The sequence below is a fragment of the Ranitomeya variabilis genome, chromosome 2 (assembly GCF_051348905.1).
Source record: "Ranitomeya variabilis isolate aRanVar5 chromosome 2, aRanVar5.hap1, whole genome shotgun sequence".
NCBI lineage: Eukaryota > Metazoa > Chordata > Amphibia > Anura > Dendrobatidae > Ranitomeya > Ranitomeya variabilis.
Genome location: NC_135233.1, coordinates 716,369,060 through 716,391,160, shown reverse-complemented (window position 1 = coordinate 716,391,160; position 22,101 = coordinate 716,369,060). Strand labels below are relative to the sequence as shown.

General features: G+C 45.3%; 2 protein-coding genes across 2 annotated transcripts in view; one reads left to right on the top strand and one right to left on the bottom strand.

Annotated features, from left to right (window-relative positions):
• TRAPPC3L (trafficking protein particle complex subunit 3L) overlaps positions 1 to 22,101 on the top strand; it is a 263,060-nt gene that overhangs the window by 147,402 nt on the left and 93,557 nt on the right. The window lies entirely within an intron of this gene.
• CALHM5 (calcium homeostasis modulator family member 5) lies at positions 4,241 to 21,764 on the bottom strand. Its single transcript, XM_077292839.1, has 2 exons — positions 21,131 to 21,764; positions 4,241 to 5,015 (listed from the first exon to the last, which is right to left on the bottom strand). The coding sequence occupies exons 1-2, from the start codon at positions 21,668 to 21,670 to the stop codon at positions 4,632 to 4,634; spliced, it is 924 nt and encodes a 307-aa protein (XP_077148954.1). The 5' UTR covers positions 21,671 to 21,764; the 3' UTR covers positions 4,241 to 4,631.

The window sequence follows — 22,101 nt, the reverse complement described above, 5'->3', positions numbered from 1 at the left end:
ATGAGTGAGAGCTCTCCCAAATGTATTATACAGGGCCACCTGATGGCTCCTCCCAAGCTCAGGTTTCACGGCACCTGCTGGCACTCTGAAAATGTGAAGCGAGAGCCACATTATGACATGGCAGTGAACATGACGGTCGTGACAACTGAAGCCCAAGATTCAAATGGGCATGTTTTAGCTGGCATTATTAAGTGATGGGAAATATATATTCCACTATCTAGCTAACAATTTAGAATGATGGAGGGACCTCCCAAATGTAGGAGTGAGAGCCCTCACAAATGTAAAAGGAAAAACTAAAGCCAAAATGCTCCTTGTGAACATATGCTAAAGGAGAAGTATATATATTTTTTAAAATTAGGTTTGGTTTCGTAAGCTTTGGTAAAGCTGTAAAACCAGCGCAATACTCTGACAACATTATTCCCAGATACCATATGTGAGTCAGAAAGGCATGCAGGCATCTTCTCCATGCTGTTACCATTTAATTTTAGCTCTTTCCCATCCATTTCAGCTTTTTCCCATGCCCCAAGACCTGTTTGTTGGTCCAGATGAAAAATATTTGGATTTCCCATTGACTTGCATTAAATTCCTTATGCAGTACAAATACACAGATATTAGAAACTAGATGGTAGCCCGATACTAACGCATCGGGTATTCTAGAATATGTATGTAGTTTATTTATGAAGATTTTAGAATAATACATTGAATACACAGGATTCAGACTGCGCCTGTCGCTAATTGTTCGCGGCTGGCCACGTAGTATATAGCACAGCCACGTAGTATATAACAGCCCACGTAGTAAATAGCACAGCCACGTAGTATATTGCACAGCCACATAGTATATAGCACAGCCACGTAGTATATAGCACAGCCCACGGAGGATATAGCACAGACCAAGGAGTATATAGCACAGCCACGTAGTATATAACACAGCCCACGGAGTATATAGCACAGCCACATAGTGTATAGCACAGCCCACAGAATGTATAACAGCCCACGCATGCAGTATATAACACAGCCCACGTAGTGTATAACACAGGCCACGTAGTGTATAATACAGCCCACGTAGTATATAGCGCATCCATATAGTATATTGCACAGCCCACGTAGTATATTGAACAGGCCACGTAGTATATTGCACAGGCCACGTAGTATATTGCACAGCCCACGTAGTATACAGCACAGCCCACGAAGTATATTGCACAGCCCACGTAGTATATAGCACAGCCCATGCAGTATATAGCACAGCCCACGCAGTATATAGCACAGCCCACGCAGTATATTGCACAGCCCACGCAGTATATTGCACAGCCCACGCAGTATATTGCACAGCCCACGTAGTATATAGCACAGTCCACGCAGTATATTGCACAGCCCACACAGTATATTGCAAAGCCTATGTAGTATATTGCACAGCTCACGTAGTATATTGCCCAGCCCATGTAGTATATTGCACAGCCACGTAGTATATTGCACAGCCACATAGTTTATTAGAGTTCTGGTCGTTGCAGTGCTGTGGCTTCGCCGCTAAGGGGAGCCATGGTACGTTCGATGGCACTGAAGGAGTTCCTCCAATCAGGTATCACAGACACCAATATGTTTCACAGCTGGGCCTCCGGGGGGAGCTAAGGGTGCTATTCATTAGGCCACTCCCCACCATAGTGGGTAAACTGGGGGTCAGGCAGAAAGTTAGTGAGAACGCTGACGGGATTGAACGGAGCAACACCCTGTGGCAGGGGGTGTTGTGAAGGGAGAGACTGTAGGGTCTCTGCCAGGGGTGGGATCCTGGCAGAGGCTTGGCATTGAAAGAACGTAACGGGTCCGCGCAGGCTCCTGGAAGCGGCGGGACTCAAGGAAAGGACTAGAAGCGAGACAGATTGTGCTGAGTGAGAAACGAGATCAAGCAGAAGGAGAATACCAGCAGGGGTTGTGCTGAAAGAGGCAGCACCTTGCTGAGGCGCAATACCGGTGGCCGGAACGCCGAGGGAGTGGATTAGAATACAGCTTCAAGCCATACTCCAAACAGCGGCAGGACAGTCGGTCTCAGGCGGGCTGTCTACCACATATCACCTATGAAGTCTTGGGGGGCAATTGCGGGAGAGGGGCGTCTCTAGGGTCCCGGAAGAACTCCAGGCCTACCTGACAAACGGGTGCCATTCCAACCTGAATACAGGGAAGGGGTGGATTACAGAGGAACATCAAATCGAGTTGTGAGGGAACTTAAGAAACAGACACAACCGTTGTGGGGTTACTTTCCGTAAGCACAGCAGGGAAGGACTACAACACATAGCGCTAGAAGGAAGGCACAGATTTCCACCTGAGAGGAGAACTCTGGAGGTGCCATTGGACCGGCCGGACTTGCGCAGCCTGGTGAATCGTATTCTGGACTGAGGACTCAGAGATCTCCAGTAAAGAGGTAAAGAGACTGCAAACTGGTGTCCTCGTTATTTACCGCGACTTACACCCCACAACCGCACCGTTACATCGCTACCATTACTACCACCTATTTCACCGGACGTCCCCCACTGACGGACAGGGCCACGGACCGGGTCTAGCCACCGTGACAACCCCAGGACTGAGACCTAGAGGCCCGGCTCCGGGTGCCCCTCGGCCCTGCGGCGGTGTGGGGGCGCTCCATATACTCACCTTCCGAAGGCCCCTTGAAGTCCTGGCGCATGTGTGCGGTGCACGCGGCACCTTCCGGTCCCAGGGTTGGTATGAGCGCAGGACCTTTGATGACATCACGGTCACATGACCGTGACGTCATGGCAGGTCCTTCTCGCATAGCATCCTTGGCACCGGAACCTGCCACTTGCACTGCCGAGGACAGCCGCGACGTCGGAGGTGAGAATAACCTTTTTTTTTGTATTATTATTATTATTTTTAACATTAGATCTTTTTACTATTGATGCTGCATTCGCAGCATCAATAGTAAAAAGTTGGATGATTCCCGGTTCGGTGAGATCCCAAAAAAAGGACATCCTTAAATTTTGCCTAGCAGCTGCTAGAACGGTCATCCCCCGCCGATGGCGAGACCCGGTTCCCCCCGATGTTGTGGAGTGGTTTTCAGAATTTGAAACCATCTTTAGGATGGAGGAAATTGAAGCAGACCTTTCACAGACAAGGGTCTCCTTCTTAGGTACCTGGACTGAATGGATTCTATTTAAAGATTCTGCTCGTTTCCCTGACCTGTTTACCTGAATACACCTGTCTATTCTACAGTCGATTACTAAGCTACTCTTCCTTTCTTTTCATGTTCTCATTTTAAATATCTTTTCTTGAGCCCCACCTAATTGGGCTCCCCCCTCTATTTTTTCTTCTTTCTAACTCCCCCCTGGGTGAGCTGTTCACCTTCCACCAGCTCGGTGTGATAGGTCTGTACCATGATTTACCAGTTACTTTTATAATGATACCATCTGCGTGCATGTCTCGCTTTAGGGGACATGGGCGAACTGATTTTAGGTATGCTTTACTTTATTTACGGTAATGAAAGTCCTCGCCTGTTGCGGGGGCAAGGAGTCATTGCTTATATGTTAAAGATACCGTAGTCATTATTGAGGGTTTACTCCCTCTAATTTTTTTTTTTTTCTCTCTTTTTTGTAAGATTTATGCAAGGTTTGTGAATGAGTGTTTTTTTGTGTTACTCTTCTCGAATTGTATATTATAAGAAAAAGTACTTTGATCATTGACGTAGTTTTCAACTACTGTTTTTCTTGTAAAATTCTCTTCTCTTTAATAAAAATATATTTAACCACAAAAAGTTGGTCGCACAGGGTTAATAGCTGCGTTAACGGAGTGCATTACACACCGCGGCATAGCGCGGTCCGTTAACGCTGCCATTAACCCTGTGTGACGGCTGACTGGAGGGGATTATGGAGCGGGCACTGACTGTGGGGAGGAAAGAGCGGCCATTTTGCCGCCGGACTGTGCCCGTCGCTGATTGGTCGTGGCTGTTTTGCCACGACCAATCAGCGACTTGGATTTCCATGACAGACAGAGGCCGCGACCAATGAATATCCGTGAAAGACAGACAGACAGAAGGACAGACGGAAGTGACCCTTAGATAATTATTTAGTAGATTATTTGTGCCGATTTTTCCGAATCTGAATATTTCACTATACTCTCATCACTACTAGTAGTAATACCATTTAATTTCCTGTTGAGTATTTTTAGTCAAGTCATATAGAAGAATAACAATTATACCTGTTTTCTGTGTGCTATGTTAAGTGAATAGAACAAAGTCCACAAATACATATTTGTAAATGGTTTTTTTTACTTATTATAAAACAATACTTTTTTATGTACAAGTTATCATGCATTCATTCCATACATTGCGGCTAGTATTGCAGCTTAGCTAATGAGTTGGGCTGAGATTTCATACCAGCAACATCTCGTGGACAAGGGTGGCGCTGTTTTCAAGCGATAAATTCTTCTGACCTCAGATAATATCACTGAATATGTTTCAGTAGAGAAAACAAGGTATTGGCTATTGTAAATTTCGTAAGAAAAAAGATGAGAAAATAAGATGCAGAAATATTATTGTATTGTGTTTTGATGCAGTGATGTAGAACACATCAATTTGTACATTAAACTTTGAAGCATAATCAAATTCTTCTTTGAAGTCCTAAAGCTCATCAGACCGGTGCGTCTACAAAGTCCATCATTACTTCTTTTCTATTGAAATTTTCATTGTCTCCATGTTCCACAAATTTGTGGAGGGTGCTGTAGTATTGGTGATCTGGATTAAAGGTATAAAGCGCAGAGATCTTCTCCCAAGCCTTGTTATTGGGCAGGTCAAATTCTGTTGGTTCTTTGTTTTCAAAAAAACTTCTCAGATTCCTTTCCGCAAGTTTGTTTGCATATTCCTGAGCGAGTTGATCAAACTTATCTTTTTCCTTTTCAATATAAATTCTCCAGAATGACATTTGGATGGCACTTACTTTAGAATTACAACTAGACCAACACGTACAGAGAAGAGAGACTGAAGCCAGAACCGCAATGAGACACCAGCCTATAACCTGGAAAATTCAAGAGAACAAAAAGATACATATTATGTTTATGAGCCAGAATACTTTACATTGATCATCATATTAAAGATGAGTCACTGAAGGATATGAGAGGATTTTATAAGACTGATTTCATGATGAATCGCTAGTATGGAGGGCATGTGTATATAAATGAAAATCATCATAATCTGCAGTAGTCTGTTTCAAGAAGGGAGGAGGAGATAGCAAAAAAATGAAGTCCAGATTTAATGAACGTTCATCAATATAACTAAGGTTTTTCTGAAATGATATTTACACATATATGCCTATTATCCAATTGATATTTTCACATACAGGGGGGAATATAAGTATTTGATACACTGCCGATTTTGCAAGTATGCCCACCTACAAAGAATTGAGACGTCTGTAATTTAAATCGTAGGTACACTTCAAGTGTGAGAGACAGAATCTTTAAAAAAAATCCAGAAAATCACATTGAATGATTTTTACATAATTGATTTGCATTTTATTGCATGAAATACGTATTTGATAAAATAGAAAAACGGAACTTAATATCTGGTACAGAAACCTTTGTTTCCAATTACAGAGGTCAGACGTTTCCTTTAGTTCTTGACCAAGTTTGTACCCACTGCAGCAGGGATTTTGGCCCACTCATCTATACAGGTCTTCTCCAGAACTTTCAGGTTTTCGGGATGTCGCTGGGCAACATTGAGTTTCAGCTCACTCCAAAGATTTTCTATTGGGTTCAGGTCTGGAGACTGGCTAGGACACTCCAGGACCTTGAAATGCTTCTTATGGAGCAACTCCTTAGTTGCCCTGGCTGTGTGTTTTGGGTCATTGTCATGCTGGAAGACCCAGCCACGACCCATCTTCAATGCTCTTACTGAGGGAATGAGGTTGTTGGCCAAAATCTTGCTATACACGAGTCCATCCATCTTCCCTTCAATACGGTGCACTCGTCCTGTCACCTTTGCAGAAAAGCACCCCCTGTAAGGACTCTGAATGTTTTTTTATTACCTTATTGTGCATTACTGCCCTTTTCCAAGATGGCATCTTTGGTGTCATGTGCACTGTGTCTTCCTGCTATAAAACTCCACCCCAGCTTTCAGTCTGTAGACTGTAGGCAGAGTATTCTGCCTTGCAGTCTGTGCTAGAGTATTCTGCCTTGCATCCAGCTCCTGACCTCTGGTGAATCCCTGGCTATATACCTGCTCCTGTAAATCTGTGTGGTGATCCTGCTACTCTGCTCTGGGTTCCTGCTGCATACACCAGGTCCAGTAATCCTCCTTCATCTGCTGCTCGTGTTTACTTCCATCTGCATTTGCTGGACATGTAAGCTGTTTCTGCTTTGCAAGAACCTGAGACTATTACCCAGACCTCCCTGGTTGAGCTAAGATATTATTTGAACTGCCTTATAAGCATATCTGCAGCGCCCCAGAGTCCTGGTCGTTGCAGTACTGTGGCTCTGCCACTAAGGGGAGCCATGGTACGTTCGATGGCACTGAAGGAGTTCCTCCAATCAGGTATCACAGACACCAATATGTTTCACAGCAGGGCCTCCGGGGGGAGCTAAGGGTGCTATTCATTAGGCCACTCCCCACCATAGTGGGTAAACTGGGGGTCAGGCAGGAAGTTAGAGAGAGAACGCTGACGGGATTGAACAGAGCAACACCCTGTGGCAGAGGGTGTTGTGAAGGGAGAGACTGTAGGGCCTCTGCCAGGGGTGGGATCCTGGCAGAGGCTTGGCATTGAGAGAACGTAACGGGACCGTGCCTGCTCAGCTTAGCGGCGGTGCCCAAGAAAGGACTAGAAGCGAGGCAGATTGTGCTGAGTGAGAAACGAGATCAAGCAGAAGGAGAATACCAGCAGGGGTTTTGTTGAAAGAGGCAGCACCCTGCTGAGGCGCAATACCGGTGGCCGGAACGCCGAGGGAGTGGATTAGAATACAGCTTCAAGCCATACTCCAAACAGCGGCAGGACAGTCGGTCTCAGGCGGGCTGTCTACCACATATCACCTATGAAGTCTTGGGGGGCAATTGCGGGAGAGGGGCGTCTCTAGGGTCCCGGAAGAACTCCAGGCCTACCTGACAAACGGGTGCCATTCCAACCTGAATACAGGGAGGGGTGGATTACAGAGGAACATCAAATCGAGTTGTGAGGGAACTTAAGAAACAGACACAACCGTTGTGGGGTCACTTTCCGTGAGCACAGCAGGGAAGGACTACAGCACATAGCGCTAGAAGGAAGGCACAGATTTCCACCTGAGAGGAGGACTCTGGAGGTGCCATTGGACCGGCTGGACTTGCGTAGCCTGGTGAACCGTGTTCTGGACTGAGGACTCAGAGATCTCCAGTAAAGAGGTAAAGAGACTGCAACCTGGTGTCCTTGTTATTTACTGCGACCTGCACCCCACAACTGCACCGCTACATCGCTATCATTACTACCAACACCCACACCTTGCATTCTACTGTGCGCCCCACGGCAGGGTCACGGACCGGGGCCTAGCCGCCGTGACAACCCCAGAAGCAGAGACTCAGAGGCCCGGTACCGGGTACCCCTCGGCCCTGCGGCGGTGGAGGGGGCGCTACAGAACTTGGCGTCATGAACAGGATCTACTTAAGCCTGAAGAATCAGGTCATGTGTGCCTAGAGACTGTGATTTACTGTGCTTGAACTGTACTTTATTGAGAGGACTGTGTGTTGTGCCATTTGCCGCCAAAATCCGCCGCCATTGTAGCGCTGAGGAGAGCGCAGGAAGAGAAGAGGGGCGTGAAGGGGGCGTAGGCAAGCTGGAGAGCGCGAACAGCAATGGCCGCCCAGTCTAAGTATTTCTGTGTCCTGAGGACGTGCCCGTCAACAGCCGAGGTACGCCTCCTGATCTTGGTCGGAGGGTGGAGACCATGGGGACGGGGCCGCCCACGGAAGAGACCGCGGGAGGAAGACGCGGGAAAAGAACGAGAAATGGCGACACCCGGAGCACCACGCGGCGCCGACCCGGTTCGGCCTGAGCCTGCACAGCCTGAAATAACCCCGGGGACGCCAACACTGCGGGGTCTGATCCCCACAGAGCCACCGATGGGTCGACCCCCTTTGCCGCTGTCCGAGGAATGTGTGGCTGCAGCCGAGGCCAGACAGCTAAGCCGCCGGCTGAAGGCCGCTGCCCGAGTGCTCACCCGGTTAGGTGAGCCCACGGAGATCCGTCTGACTCCAGCGTCTCCTGTCCCCTCCCAACTGACCGCGGCTGGAAGTACGCTATCAACACCGGATTTAAAGATCATGCCGGACGCCGAGCATCTACGGCGTCTGATGGCAGCATGGCGGAGCCGGCCCCAACTTGCAGAGCAAATTGATCTGGTAAGTGTTCCAGAGATTCCGTCCTCACACTGGGGTGTAGTGGTGGCCTTCAATCCCCGGTATGGAAGAGGGGTGATTCAGGAAATTGGAGAGCCGCTGCAGGTCCGCGTGGATCGGGAGGAGGTGGAGCCTTGCAGCGGGAGGCTCGATCGTGACCTGGAGCCAGGAGATGCCGTCACCTACACGAGGTGGAGGAAGGACACTGGCGAGACGGGCTGGTTCGCCCGAGGTGTTCAGCGATGCGTTGCCCTCCAGGCTGCTGGAACACAAGAAGGGGATGATCCCGTAGGGAAGGCAGCGGGACCCGGCCCCGCGGAATCACGAGAAGCACAGCCTCGCTGCGCCCCAGAAGGACGGGTGCACCTGCCGACAAGGAGGACCTCCCGGCGAGGGATTTTATCATTACTGGGACCGGAACGGCGTCCTGGCTCACCGGTGCGATCTGTTGGCCTGGTGAGGCCGGATAAGAGGTCGCCTTCCGCAGAACCCCAGTAAGATTTTATTGCTTTATAAAAATGTAAATAGTTTTCCTTTAACTGTTCATGATTGTTTGTTGCTAAACCCGTCCAGGGTAAACTTTAAAAGGTGACTCCTTTGTTGACCCGGGGTCACTATTGTTGTTTCCCAGAAGTTTTATACAAACTGCAGTAATCATGGACTGTGCATGATTCGAACTTCCTTGTAAATAGTTGCACCTTCTTAAGGGTGCCTCCTACTGGTTTTAGTTAAAAGACACTTTGCGAAGATACCTTTCCTACTGGTTTTAGTTAAAAGACACTTTGCGAAGATGCCATTCCGGAGCCTTTGCGTGGACTGGTAGGCTGAGAAGACGAGCTACCTCAGAAAGGCTTGGTCCCCTCTTAAAGGGGATGCGTGGAATTGAACTTGAAAGCGATACTGTTTTAGAACGGTAATATGATGATGCTTTGAGAAAGAATGTAACTGTTTTACATGAAAAGTTATATGTGTTTAAATTGTTTGAATTGTGAAGTCTGAAAATAATGTTTTGTGAAAGGAAAAGATGCAGAGAGCCCGCAGGGGTAGAAGTAGAGATCTGCGTAGTTGAAAGTAAAGAAGTAATGATGAAGGTGAGGATAGAAGGTAAACCCTGCGTCCCCATAGAAAGTTACTTTGTTACTAAGGACAGAAAGCGAACCCGTAGGGGTTAGAGAGTGAGTCCTTAAAGGAGCCGAGTAGAGCTGGCTCAGAGTTCTTTAAACGAAAGGAATGTTATGTCTATACTATGTATAGTAGCGAAAGGCAGTAGGCCCTGGCTGAACGGGGCGGTCCTGTAAAAGAAAGGAGAGGCAGTAGGTCTGGTGCCATAGGGACAGGCGGTCCTGCAGGTTCAAAGTAGGAGAATGTGAAGTTACCCTACCCTGTAATGTGATTATAGGAAGGCCTTTGGTAAACTAAGAGTGTATGTTTCTTAAAGGCAATGTTAATTTATTGTTCCAGAATTTGCACTAAGTAGAATACCCGGTTGGGTAACAGGAGTTATGTATAGCCTGTAATTTATAATGTTGACTATGTTTGTAACGTTAAAAGTGTCCTCACCTCCCATAAAGGGAAGCCTGTTCAAGTATACTTATTGTTTTGCACTCAACAAAATTGTATGTCTGTTTACTAATCTGTATTGTTGTTTTTCTTCCCAGTCCCGGAGTACTGTGTTTAACCAGGGGGGAGTGCAGCGCCCCAGAGTCCTGGTCGTTGCAGTACTGTGGCTCTGCCACTAAGGGGAGCCATGGTACGTTCGATGGCACTGAAGGAGTTCCTCCAATCAGGTATCACAGACACCAATATGTTTCACAGCAGGGCCTCCGGGGGGAGCTAAGGGTGCTATTCATTAGGCCACTCCCCACCATAGTGGGTAAACTGGGGGTCAGGCAGGAAGTTAGAGAGAGAACGCTGACGGGATTGAACAGAGCAACACCCTGTGGCAGAGGGTGTTGTGAAGGGAGAGACTGTAGGGCCTCTGCCAGGGGTGGGATCCTGGCAGAGGCTTGGCATTGAGAGAACGTAACGGGACCGTGCCTGCTCAGCTTAGCGGCGGTGCCCAAGAAAGGACTAGAAGCGAGGCAGATTGTGCTGAGTGAGAAACGAGATCAAGCAGAAGGAGAATACCAGCAGGGGTTTTGTTGAAAGAGGCAGCACCCTGCTGAGGCGCAATACCGGTGGCCGGAACGCCGAGGGAGTGGATTAGAATACAGCTTCAAGCCATACTCCAAACAGCGGCAGGACAGTCGGTCTCAGGCGGGCTGTCTACCACATATCACCTATGAAGTCTTGGGGGGCAATTGCGGGAGAGGGGCGTCTCTAGGGTCCCGGAAGAACTCCAGGCCTACCTGACAAACGGGTGCCATTCCAACCTGAATACAGGGAGGGGTGGATTACAGAGGAACATCAAATCGAGTTGTGAGGGAACTTAAGAAACAGACACAACCGTTGTGGGGTCACTTTCCGTGAGCACAGCAGGGAAGGACTACAACACATAGCGCTAGAAGGAAGGCACAGATTTCCACCTGAGAGGAGGACTCTGGAGGTGCCATTGGACCGGCTGGACTTGCGTAGCCTGGTGAACCGTGTTCTGGACTGAGGACTCAGAGATCTCCAGTAAAGAGGTAAAGAGACTGCAACCTGGTGTCCTTGTTATTTACTGCGACCTGCACCCCACAACTGCACCGCTACATCGCTATCATTACTACCAACACCCACACCTTGCATTCTACTGTGCGCCCCACGGCAGGGTCACGGACCGGGGCCTAGCCGCCGTGACAACCCCAGAAGCAGAGACTCAGAGGCCTGGTACCGGGTACCCCTCGGCCCTGCGGCGGTGGAGGGGGCGCTACATATCTATCTGTGTTTTGGACTAAGCAAGGACTTATTCGTGTCAAGTATCCTCAAGAATAATTGTGCTTCATAGACTTCCTGCATGATTGCATTTTCCTCTGAAGTTTCCTATAGACTGCTGAGCTGCATTTGACATTTGCACCAAGTGTTGTGGACTCTCTGCACCTGTTTGAATCACCGTGTGATAATATAGACTTTACCACTTATAAAACTGTGTCCTGTAGTTGTCTTGTTCCACGCAAAGAGTCTCCTGAGTTATCCCCTATAATTATTACACCCCCAAAGTAAGATATTTCCCCCACCGTGCTTCACGGTTAGGACAGTGTTCTTTGGGTTGTACTCATCCTTCTTCTTTATCCAAACACGACAAGTGGAGTTGATGCTAAAAAGTTCTATCTTGGTATGATCTGGCCACATGACCTTCTCCCATACCTGGCTGGCTGGTACATGATCAAATACTTATTTCATGCAATAAAATGTAAATTAAGTATATAAAAATGTGATTTTCAGTTTTTTTATTTTTAGAATCTGTCTCTCACAGTTGAGGTGCACCTACGATAAAAGTTACAGACCTCTCCATTCTTTGTAGATGGGAAAACTTGCAAAATCGACAGTGTATCAAATACTTTTTTCCTCACTGTATATGTCTGTTATCACAATCTTTTTCTATAAAAACAGTAGTGATTGAGAAGGGTGTTGCACATTAATAACATGTCACCTTCAACGATACACAATATAGGTAAAAAAAGGTTTGCTTGCTGGGGTTTCCACTGCTGAGACCCCCTCCATCAGTAAAACAGGGACCTTGAACAGCTGTCCCTTTTTACCAGATAACCACAGTGAACAGGTGTTTAGATGGAACAGCACTCAAATGTATATATCTATGAGACTGACAGTTTCTATGCGGCTGATGATTAAATACAGTAACTCTCCCCTGCAATTCTATTGGAGTGCGCATGCCCTAAATTCATGGAAACTGTAACTATAAATTAAGGCTGGTTCCTCAATCACAAACTAGTGCTAAGTGCAGCCTGCAGGCCACATCCGGCCTTCTTGCTGTTCCGAGACCGAGACAGCCGAAGAGCTGAAAACCCTAGCCGCACCATTGCACTGCCCTCCCTTGCCCGGTGTCCTGATTTCACCGCTATCGGCTTCCTCAGAATGCAGGAAACAGTGAATATAATGGTGAAGGAAAAACCTGCCAATTTCTTCTTCCTCCCTTCAATGTGTGTAAGACAGCAAATGCGATGATTACATCATGTCTGCTGTGCGGAATGACGGTGCTCAAAGCAAATGCGGGAAGAATGGGAGCAAGGTGAGCATGTTATTTGTTTTGATTGTTTTCTTTATACTGTATATATATCAATGCGTATGGGGAACGTGTGTCTATACAGTGGGTACGGAAGGTATTCAGATCCCTTTCAATTTTTCACTCTTTGTTTCATTGCAGTCATTTGGTAAATTTCAAAACGTACATTTTTTCTTATTAATGTACACTCTTCACCCCATTTTGACTGAAAAAAAAAAGAAATGTAGACATTTTGCAAATTTATTAAAAAAGAAAAACTGAAATATCACCTGGTCGTATTCAGACCCTTTGCTCAGTATTGAGTAGTAGCACCCTTTTGAGCTAGTACAGCCATGAGTCTTCTTGGGAATGATGCAACAAGTTTTTCATACCTGGATTTGGGGATCCTCTGCCATTCTACTTTGCAGATCCTCTCAAGTTCCGTCAGTTTGGATGGTGAACATTGGTGGACAGCCATTTTCAGGTCTTTCCAGAGATGCTCATTTGGGTTTAGGTCAGGGCTAGTGTTGAGCGATACCGTCCGATACTTGAAAGTATCGGTATCGGAAAGTATCGGCCGATACCGGCAAAGTATCGGATCTAATCCGATACCGATACCCGATACCAATACAAGTCAATGGGACACCAAGTATCGGACGGTATCCTGTATGGTTCCCAGGGTCTGAAGGAGAGGAAACTCTCCTTCAGGCCCTGGGATCCATATCAATGTGTAAAAGAAAGAATTAAAATAAAAAATAGGGATATACTCACCCTCCGACGCAGCCTGGACTTTACCGCCGTAACCGGGAGCCGTTGTACCTAAGAATGCGCGCTTGAAGGGCCTTAGATGAGGTCACTGCGCTCTGATTGGTCCGTAGCGGTCGCCTGACCGCTACGCGACCAATCACAAAGCCGTGACGTCACCTAAGGTCTTTCAAGCGCTTCAAATACCTTAGAAGACGTCCGCAGCTTCTGATTGGAAGACCTTAGGTGACGTCACTGCTTTGTGATTGGTAGCGTAGTGGTCACGCGACCGCTACGGACCAATCAGAGCGCAGTGACCTCATCTAAGGCCCTTCAAGCGCGCATTCTTAGGTACAACGGCTCCCGGTTACGGCGGTAAAGTCCAGGAGCCACCGGAGAGGTGAGTATATCCCTATTTTTTATTTTAATTCTTTATTTTACGCATTGATATTAATCCCGATACCGATTCCCGATACCACAAAAGTATCGGATCTCGGTATCGGAATTCCGATACCCGCAAGTATCGGCCGATACCCGATACTTGCGGTATCGGAATGCTCAACACTAGTCAGGGCTCTGGCTGGGCCAGTCAAGAATGGTCACAGAGTGGTTCTGAAGCCACTCCTTTGTTATTTCAGCTGTGTGCTTAGAGTTATTGTCTTGTTAGAAGGTAAACCTTCGGCCAAGTCTGAGGTCCACAGCACTCTGTAAGAGGTTTTCATCCAGGATATCTCTGTTCTTGGCAGCATTCATGTTTCCTTCAATGGCAACCAGTTGTCCTGTCCCTGCCGCTGAAAAACATCCCCATAATATGATGCAGTTGCCACCATGTTTCTCTGTTGAGATTGTATTGTTCAGATGATGAGCAGTGCCTGGTTTTCTCCACACATACCGCTTAGAATTATCACCAAAAAGGTGTATCTTCGATGAATCAGACCAGAGAATCTTATCTATATATATAATTGTCTAAGGGTTTTTCTGTCTGTCTGTCTGTCCTGAAAATCCCGCGTCTCTGATTGGTCGAGGCCGCCAGGCCTCGACCAATCAGCGACGGGCACAGCATGGCGATGATGATGTCATAAAGGTTGCCTCGACCAATCAGCGATGGGCACAGTCTGCCGCGAATTCTGGAATCATCATTGTCCATATACTACGGGGACATGCATATTCTAGAATACCCGATGCATTAGAATCGGGCCACAGTCTAGTTTCTTATAGTCTGGGAGCCCTTCATGTGTTTTTTAGCAAACTCTATGCAGGCTTTAATATGTCTTGCACTGAGGAGAGGCTTACGTCGGGCCACTTTGCCATAAAGGCCCAACTGGTGGAGGGCTGCAGTGATAGTTGACTTTGTAGAACTTTCTCCCATCTCCCTACTGCATCTCTGGAGCTCAGCCACAGTTATCTTGGGGTTCATCTTTACCTCTCTCACCAAGGCTCTTCTCCCACGATTGCTCAGTTTGGCTGGACAGCCAGGACTAGGAAGACTTCTGGTGGTCCTAAACTTCTTCCATTGAAGGATTGTGGAAGCCACTGTGTTCTTAGGAACCTTTAGTACTGCATAAATTCTTTTGTAACCTTGGCCAGATCTGTGCCACAATTCTGTCTCTGAGCTCCTTGGCCAGTTCCTTTGAACTCATGATTCTCATTTGGTCTGACATGCACTGTGAGCTTTGAGGTCTTACACAGACAGGTGTGTTCCTTTCCAAATCAAGTTTAATGAAACACAGCTGGACTCCAATGAAGGAGTAGAACCATCTCAAGGAGGATCACAAGGAAATGGACAGCATGTGACTTAAATATGAGTGTCTAAGCAAAGGGTCTGAATACTCATGACCATGTGATATTTTGGTTTTTCTTTTTTAATAAATTTGCAAAAATTTCTACATTTCTGTTTTATTTTTCAGCCAAGATGGGGAGCAGAGTGTACATTAATGAGAAAAAAATGAACTGTTTTGAATTTACCAAATGGCTGCAATGAAACAAAGAGTGAAACATTTAAAGGGGTCTGAATACTTTATGTACCCACTGTATGTAAGAGGATTATGTGGGGGATCATACTGTATATAGATAGGCTATGCAAGTGCTCATATTGTAAATAGGGAGCTATGTAAGGACTCACACTATATATAGGGGCTATATGAGGACTTGTACTGTACATAGGGAGGCTATGTGGGGGATCAAACTGTAAAAAGGGGCACTGGGTGGGAGCTCCTAATTTTTATAGGGAGGCTATGTGGGGGCTCATACTGTATATATGGATGCTATGTGGGGTTCATAGTGTATATATGTGGTGAATCATGCTGTATTTAGGGGAATATGTAGAGGCTCATCGTATATATGGGGGTCTATGTTGGTGCACATAGTGTTCATAGAAGACTGTTTCGGGGATCATTCTTTATATAGAGGGTGATGTGTGTGGGCTCATTTGGTACATAGAGAGTGCTATGTGTGGGCTCATACTATATAGTATGTAATGAGAACAAAAACAAGGAGCGCAAAATGTGTAAATCTGGTGATTTAGTGAATTATCAAACAAGGGCCAAGTGCCCCACTCACCTAATGGAGTGGGGCACCCCTGCACAACCCCAGTTTGCACTTGAATTGATGATCCCTAAGGACCATTGGAGACTGCCATGCACTGCCACTGCTAGCCAGCACTTCCGGGTTCTGGTCACGTGATCAGGGAACAGGATACACGTCACCGCAGGTCCTGAAGCTGACAAGTGTGAATTCAGTATAGCCCGGTACTACCTGATGAAGATAGTGTTGTGCTATCGAAACGTGTTGTGGAGATCGAAGGGTTAATAAAGGTTTGTTAACCAGATTGCTGTCCCTACATTTATCCCATATATCAGCGCTCCACAGACCACTACAACCTTTTTCCTCCATACTATATATAGGGGAGATCAACATACTTCATGACTTATGACTTATTGGTACATCATAGGTTGTGTCCCTGCACTCTATGCGAGCTCTGGCTCTGAGCCTACATGTTTTCCTGCACATGACAGCTGATCTGATCAGCTGTCATTTGCCTCTAACAGACGAAGGTGGAATCGCAATCCACCGCGGCTGTTAACATCTTAAATGCCACTATCAATTTCCGACAGCAGCTTTTAATATGGCCACCCCGGAAGAGCATCACTAATCTCGCCCATCGGTGCCAACAGGTACCAGAATTGCCAGATGGCCAGTCCGGCCCTGGGTGCCAATGTCACATGACAGCAGGTCGCCGGTGGGTTGGCATGACAATCTGGGGTCTGCAGGAGATCCCTGTGGTTGTCATTGCCCCAATGCTATGAGCACTGCCCTGTGGCCGGGGTTCATAGCAGGTGATCATTTTAGCTGCACACAGCAGAGCTACAGTCCTGCTGTGTGTAGCCCAGGTGATCGAACCATCATAGCTTCTATTCTCTCATGGAGACTATTGAAGCCAGTGTAAAGTAAAAAAAAAGTTTTTTACAATTTTTTCAAAATATAAAAGTTCAAATCACCCCCCTTTCGCCCCATTCAAAATAAAACAATAAAAAAACAAACCTACTCATATTTGGTTTTGACGCATTCAGAAACTTCTGATCTATCAATATATAAAAAGAATTAATCCGACCGGTAAACGGCGCAATGAGAGAAAAAAATCAAAAAGCCAGAATTATGTATTTTTGGTTGCCACAACATTGCAATAATATGCAATATCAGGTGATCAGAAAATTGGATCTACGTCAAAATGGTATTAAAAAAACGTCAGCTAGGCACGCAAAAAATAAGCCCTCAACGAGCCACAAATACCGACAAGTAGAGGTAGAGACGCTACAGGTCTCGGAAAATGTCAACATTTTTTTTAGCAAACTTTGGACTTTTTTTCTACCACTTAATTAAAAAAGAACCTAGACATGTTTGGTGTCTGCAAACTCGTGGTCACCTCCAGAATCCTAATGTCAGGCTAAGTTTAGCACTTAGCGAACTTGGTAAAAAAAAAAACAATTGTGGAATTGCATTTTTTTTGCATTTTCACTGCACTTAGAATTTTTGTTCTGTTTTCCAGTAGAAGAAAATGTCCAGCTTCACCGAATCCGTGAAAAAAAGTTTTCTTTATTCACAAACTTAAACATGGAGGATACAAACTTCAGCACAAACCATGTGGGTAAGAATCTCAACGCGTTTCTGGAGACTAAGCTCCCTTAAAGGGAACCTGTCACCCCCCCAGTCGTTTCAAACTAAAAGAGCCACCTTGTGCAGCAGTAATGCTGCATTCTGACAAGGTGGCTCTTTTAGTTCTGGGTGCTGTAACTAGAGAAATAATCCGCTTTTTAATTTGTCAGAAATACCTGGTCCTCAGTCAAGGAGGCCGGCGTTTCCCCCCTGCTTCAGACAGCACACAGCTGTCACTCACATCTTCTTGGCGCCGCCGCCTCCTCACCGCTGTTTTGAAAATAGCCGGTGCCTGAGCTCTTTTCCCCTGCCTGGTGCAGGCGCAGTGAGCGCTGCCCGTCTTTCCTCATATACAGTCCAGCTGACTGCACCTGCACGGCCGCCTTGCTTATGATTCCCAGCCCCGCAATGTGAATAAATCATAAGTCACTGCGGGGCTGGGAATCACAGGCAGGGCAGCCGCGCAGGCGCAGTCAGCTGGGCTGCATATGAGGAAAGACGGGCAGCGCTCACTGCCCCTGCACCAGGCAGGGGAAAAGAGCGCAGGCGCCGGCTACTTTTGAAAACAGCGGTGAGGAGGAGGCGGCGCCCGGCGCCAAGAAGATGTGAGTGACAGCTGTGTGCTGTCTGAAGCAGGGGGGAAACGCCGGCCTACTTGACTGAAGACCAGGTATTTCTGACAAATTAAAAAACTGATTATTTCTCTAGTTACAGCACCCAGAACTAAAAGAGCCACCTTGTCAGAATGCAGCATTACTGCTGCACAAGGTGGCTCTTTTAGTTTGAAACGACTGGGGGGGGGTGACAGGTTCCCTTTAAGGGAGCTTAGTCTCCAGAAACGCGTTGAGATTCTTACCCACATGGTTTGTGCTGAAGTTTGTATCCTCCATGTTTAAGTTTGTGAATAAAGAAAACTTTTTTTCACGGATTCGGTGAAGCTGGACATTTTCTTCTTTTGGTCTCTGCACGCCTGGACACAGCGGGTCCGTGCTCCCGAAACTCGGCTTATGCATCACGGGTGAGCTGGTTTATATTCCTTCTTCCTGGTTTCCAGTGCATGATAAGGTAAAACCAATGGTGTTATTCAAAAGTACAACTTGTCCCGCAAAAAATAAGCCTTCACATGGCCATATTGACAGAAAAATAAAAAAGTTATGGCTCTGGGAAGAAGGGAAGCGGAAAACGGAAAAACCCAGGGTCTTGAAGGGGTTAATGCTGCTCAATATTAAGTGAAACAATTATTATTACTATAAAATAATAATAATTAATATGGTGTTATTAATATTGAGCAGAATTAATTTCAGCTTAATGGTTTGGCCCTCCACAACCGTCATGGTCTCTCATGCGACTCCTTGGAAAAATTAATTGACCACCTCCACTATATCTGTAGATAACGAAAGGTACTTTTACTGAACTGATTATTTTGAAGTCATAGGATGAAACAGTGTAACAGTGCCGTTCAGTGGACATCATAGCAATCACACATTAGGAAGCAATTTAGCTATTTTAAAAACTGAAACAAACGAAAATGAATAGAATGACTATTTTCCTTTTTCTTTTCAAATGTATTAAAAACCTGAATATGAGTATTCCAAATATATTACTGGAAGTTCTACAGCATTTGATCAATTTCTGAAGCTAAAGCACCTTGTTAGCCTAGTTTTCTACATGCTACTCCTGTTTAAAAATGGCGCTAGATTGAGGCATGCTACAGGACACGTCCATCAGCCTCTTCAGTGCAGAGCCATGTCTTGAATTTAGTAAGGGTGCACTTATTGGACCTCTGCTCTATTCAAATTATGTACTCGGCTTTTTACGGAAATCCCACAATTGATTAATTGAGTGGAGGTTGAGCATGCGCACGCTTGCACACAACATGCGTTCTTAAGATCCAAAGCCCTATTCTCAGGATTGGTGATGTCTGAGCAATCAGTAATTATTTCTTATCCATGGGTTACCTTTCAGTTCTGGGAATACCCCTTTAAGGAGTTATAGTTACTTGATACTAATCTGGTTGTATAATTCTACTATGGACAGTCACCATATACTTCAAGGAAAAGAATTGTGAAACTGCCTGCAAACTAATGATGAACTGACATAGAAGTCACAATTTTGGACCCAATACAACTGAGCCAAAGCAATAATAACTGTTTGTTCTAATGCTTGTATTATATTAAAGATTTTTTATGGAATCTCCTTATATGATTGTGTACAGTACATTGAATGGTGTACATTTAACAGGTAAAAGTTGTGCTAGACTAGATATGTAAAACCGGTAGAGTAAGATTCCAGGTTGAGGTCAAATGAACTAGTATCTGACACTAGAGGAATTCCCATGAAACAGGAAGAAGTCGTTGTTCCTGGTTTGTTGGGTCTCCGATAAAGGTCAACAATTGTTTACTTCATGTTCTGAGTATGGAGGCATTGGACACTACAGTACTTCAAACTGTTTGCATAGCTTTGTGCTATTGTTTAGCGGCACACTGCTGCTCCTAGAATTTCATTTATTAGCTGCTTTCCTTGCTCTATGATATTAAAAGGGAAAAGTGCCTAATAAAAGAGAGTGAGCTACAGATTCAGAAGAGTTACCTAGCTAGCTTAACTTATTGCTACCTGTCTGTTGACCCAGTTCAAAGCCTTATGTGTTTCGCCTTCATTGCTGGCATGATTCATCAGTGGCTTGTCTGTCTATGATCGAATGACACTCAACGATGTGTGAAGCTCTTGGCATATATGCATTCCTCATTTGATGCTACATGTTTAATCAGGGGTTTAGCAGTCAGTGATCAAAGGATATGGTTAATATCGTGCAGCTAGAAACAAACTAATATGGGGACTCCAAGGCCACGATCATATGGTAAATGCAAATTATACATTTATCTAATGTGGAGTCCCGCAATCTTTACAAAATATTGATGCAGATTCATTAAGACTTGTGTTTCATATATTAATCTTACTTCAAAGTGTAACTAGTTGTCCCTAAGAGATGCATGCCTCCTAATAAATTTGCCAAATTATAACCTGTCTTAAAGGCAGAAAATTAACTTTTTACTTGCTGTAAACTGAGAGGAGAGGAAGAGAAAAGTAAAAAAATAAATAGTGCAAATAATGTGTACTCCGTAATATGAACTTTGTGGACTCTATAATGATGGTCAACATTTATTGATAAATTCTCCCCATGTGCTCTCATATGTGCCTCTACTCTCTATGTTTGACTACAAGAGACAAAATAAGGTTCATTCGTTTACTCTCATTATAACATTGACCCCTTGGGGAGTTTCTATACTATCTGTATGAACATATGACTGATGTTTCTCATGGCTTTTTGTATAAACAGTTTTTGGTTTTCAAAATTGCACCCAATCTGCCACAAATCTGCTCGTTTGATCCCATCTATCAAGTGCAGTAGACACCTCCGCATGTCATCTTGTAGCAGACAAGTCTTTCATGTCATCGCTTTTCAGCAATCAATGGAAGAAGACAGGAGTGAGAAGCTTCTGAGTCATGTCTTTAGAAGGAAAGAACATTTGCTTGTACATTCTCCTTACCAACTCTAGGATTAGTAGGATCCAAGATCGGAATGGAAACTCTCTCGGTTACAATAATATAGTAGTTTTAACAACTGTACCAGAAAAAAAAATGCATAAAACCAATTGTGCTAATGCAATAAGATATACCAAGTAACAAACTCTGGTGCCACCTGATATATTAATTGTATGTTAAAAGGTTTTGTCACACACCTGAGACTGGGCTTGAAGAATCAGCGTGATCTCCTGTATATCGTTGGCGGGCATTGGTGCTTTGCCGCAGGTCACTTTGTAGAGTTGTCCCTTACACTGTTCAGACTTGTTCCTACACAGATGCTGCACATACTCTGGGTTCTGCCATCCACTCATTGCACAGGTATAGAAGGATCCATGAAGTAGGGCGATAGAAATCCACATGACAGGAACTATGAGAGCATCCATTGTCAACTGTACGAAAACAAACAGCCCCTGGCAACGGTAACCATTGGGGCACATCTTCTTCGGATTTAGAAAACATCCGGTGAAAAATTTCCAAGTTCTACTGTTCAGAAAATAACTAATGATCATAAGGACTAGAGCGGGTGCGAAGAGAAAAACAAATCCATACATCAGGTTATCTTCAGAGCATGGGCACTGGAAAACTACCATAGAAAACAACTGCTGCCCACCTGCAGTAAGAAGCGTCAAAAAGCCATATCCAATGGCAGATTTCTTGTCTGAGCAAAGCTGCAACAATTTATGCAAGATGTCCATGATGTTTACAATGTGAATGCTGTATGAGAAAGTGACTGTCCTCACATAATATATGCTTCTCCACCAGCAAGAAATTCAAAGCAAAAACCAGTTTGTCAAGTCCTCAGGTGTACGGACCCGATGACAGTGTGCAGTAAAGCTATCCCCCAAGCGCCTATGAAACATGTTGTCTAGCATACACATTGACTTTTAATTGGTGAATGTATTGTCAGCATGTACTAATTTGCCTTATAGGTGCAGTATATTGAATTATGGAGCAGGGCTAAATGATGATGTATCACCAGGAAGATTTTTTTTTTAATCTTAAGATTTGTGCAACTCATCACTAATAAACTTCATTCGTGTGCTTGTGCTGCGCTACACCTGACCATGTCCTTCAAACACTGTGAGATCAGCTAAAGCAAATAAAATTTACACCCACCAAAATCCCA

Bases quoted from the DNA above. Each gene is read 5' to 3' on its own strand.
- CALHM5 (XM_077292839.1), bottom strand. From the start codon at position 21,670: ATGGACATCTTGCATAAATTGTTGCAGCTTTGCTCAGACAAGAAATCT. The intron at 5,016-21,130 runs GTGTGTGACAAA...TGAATTTTCCAG, and splicing joins TTCTTCAAGCCCAGTCTCAG to GTTATAGGCTGGTGTCTCAT.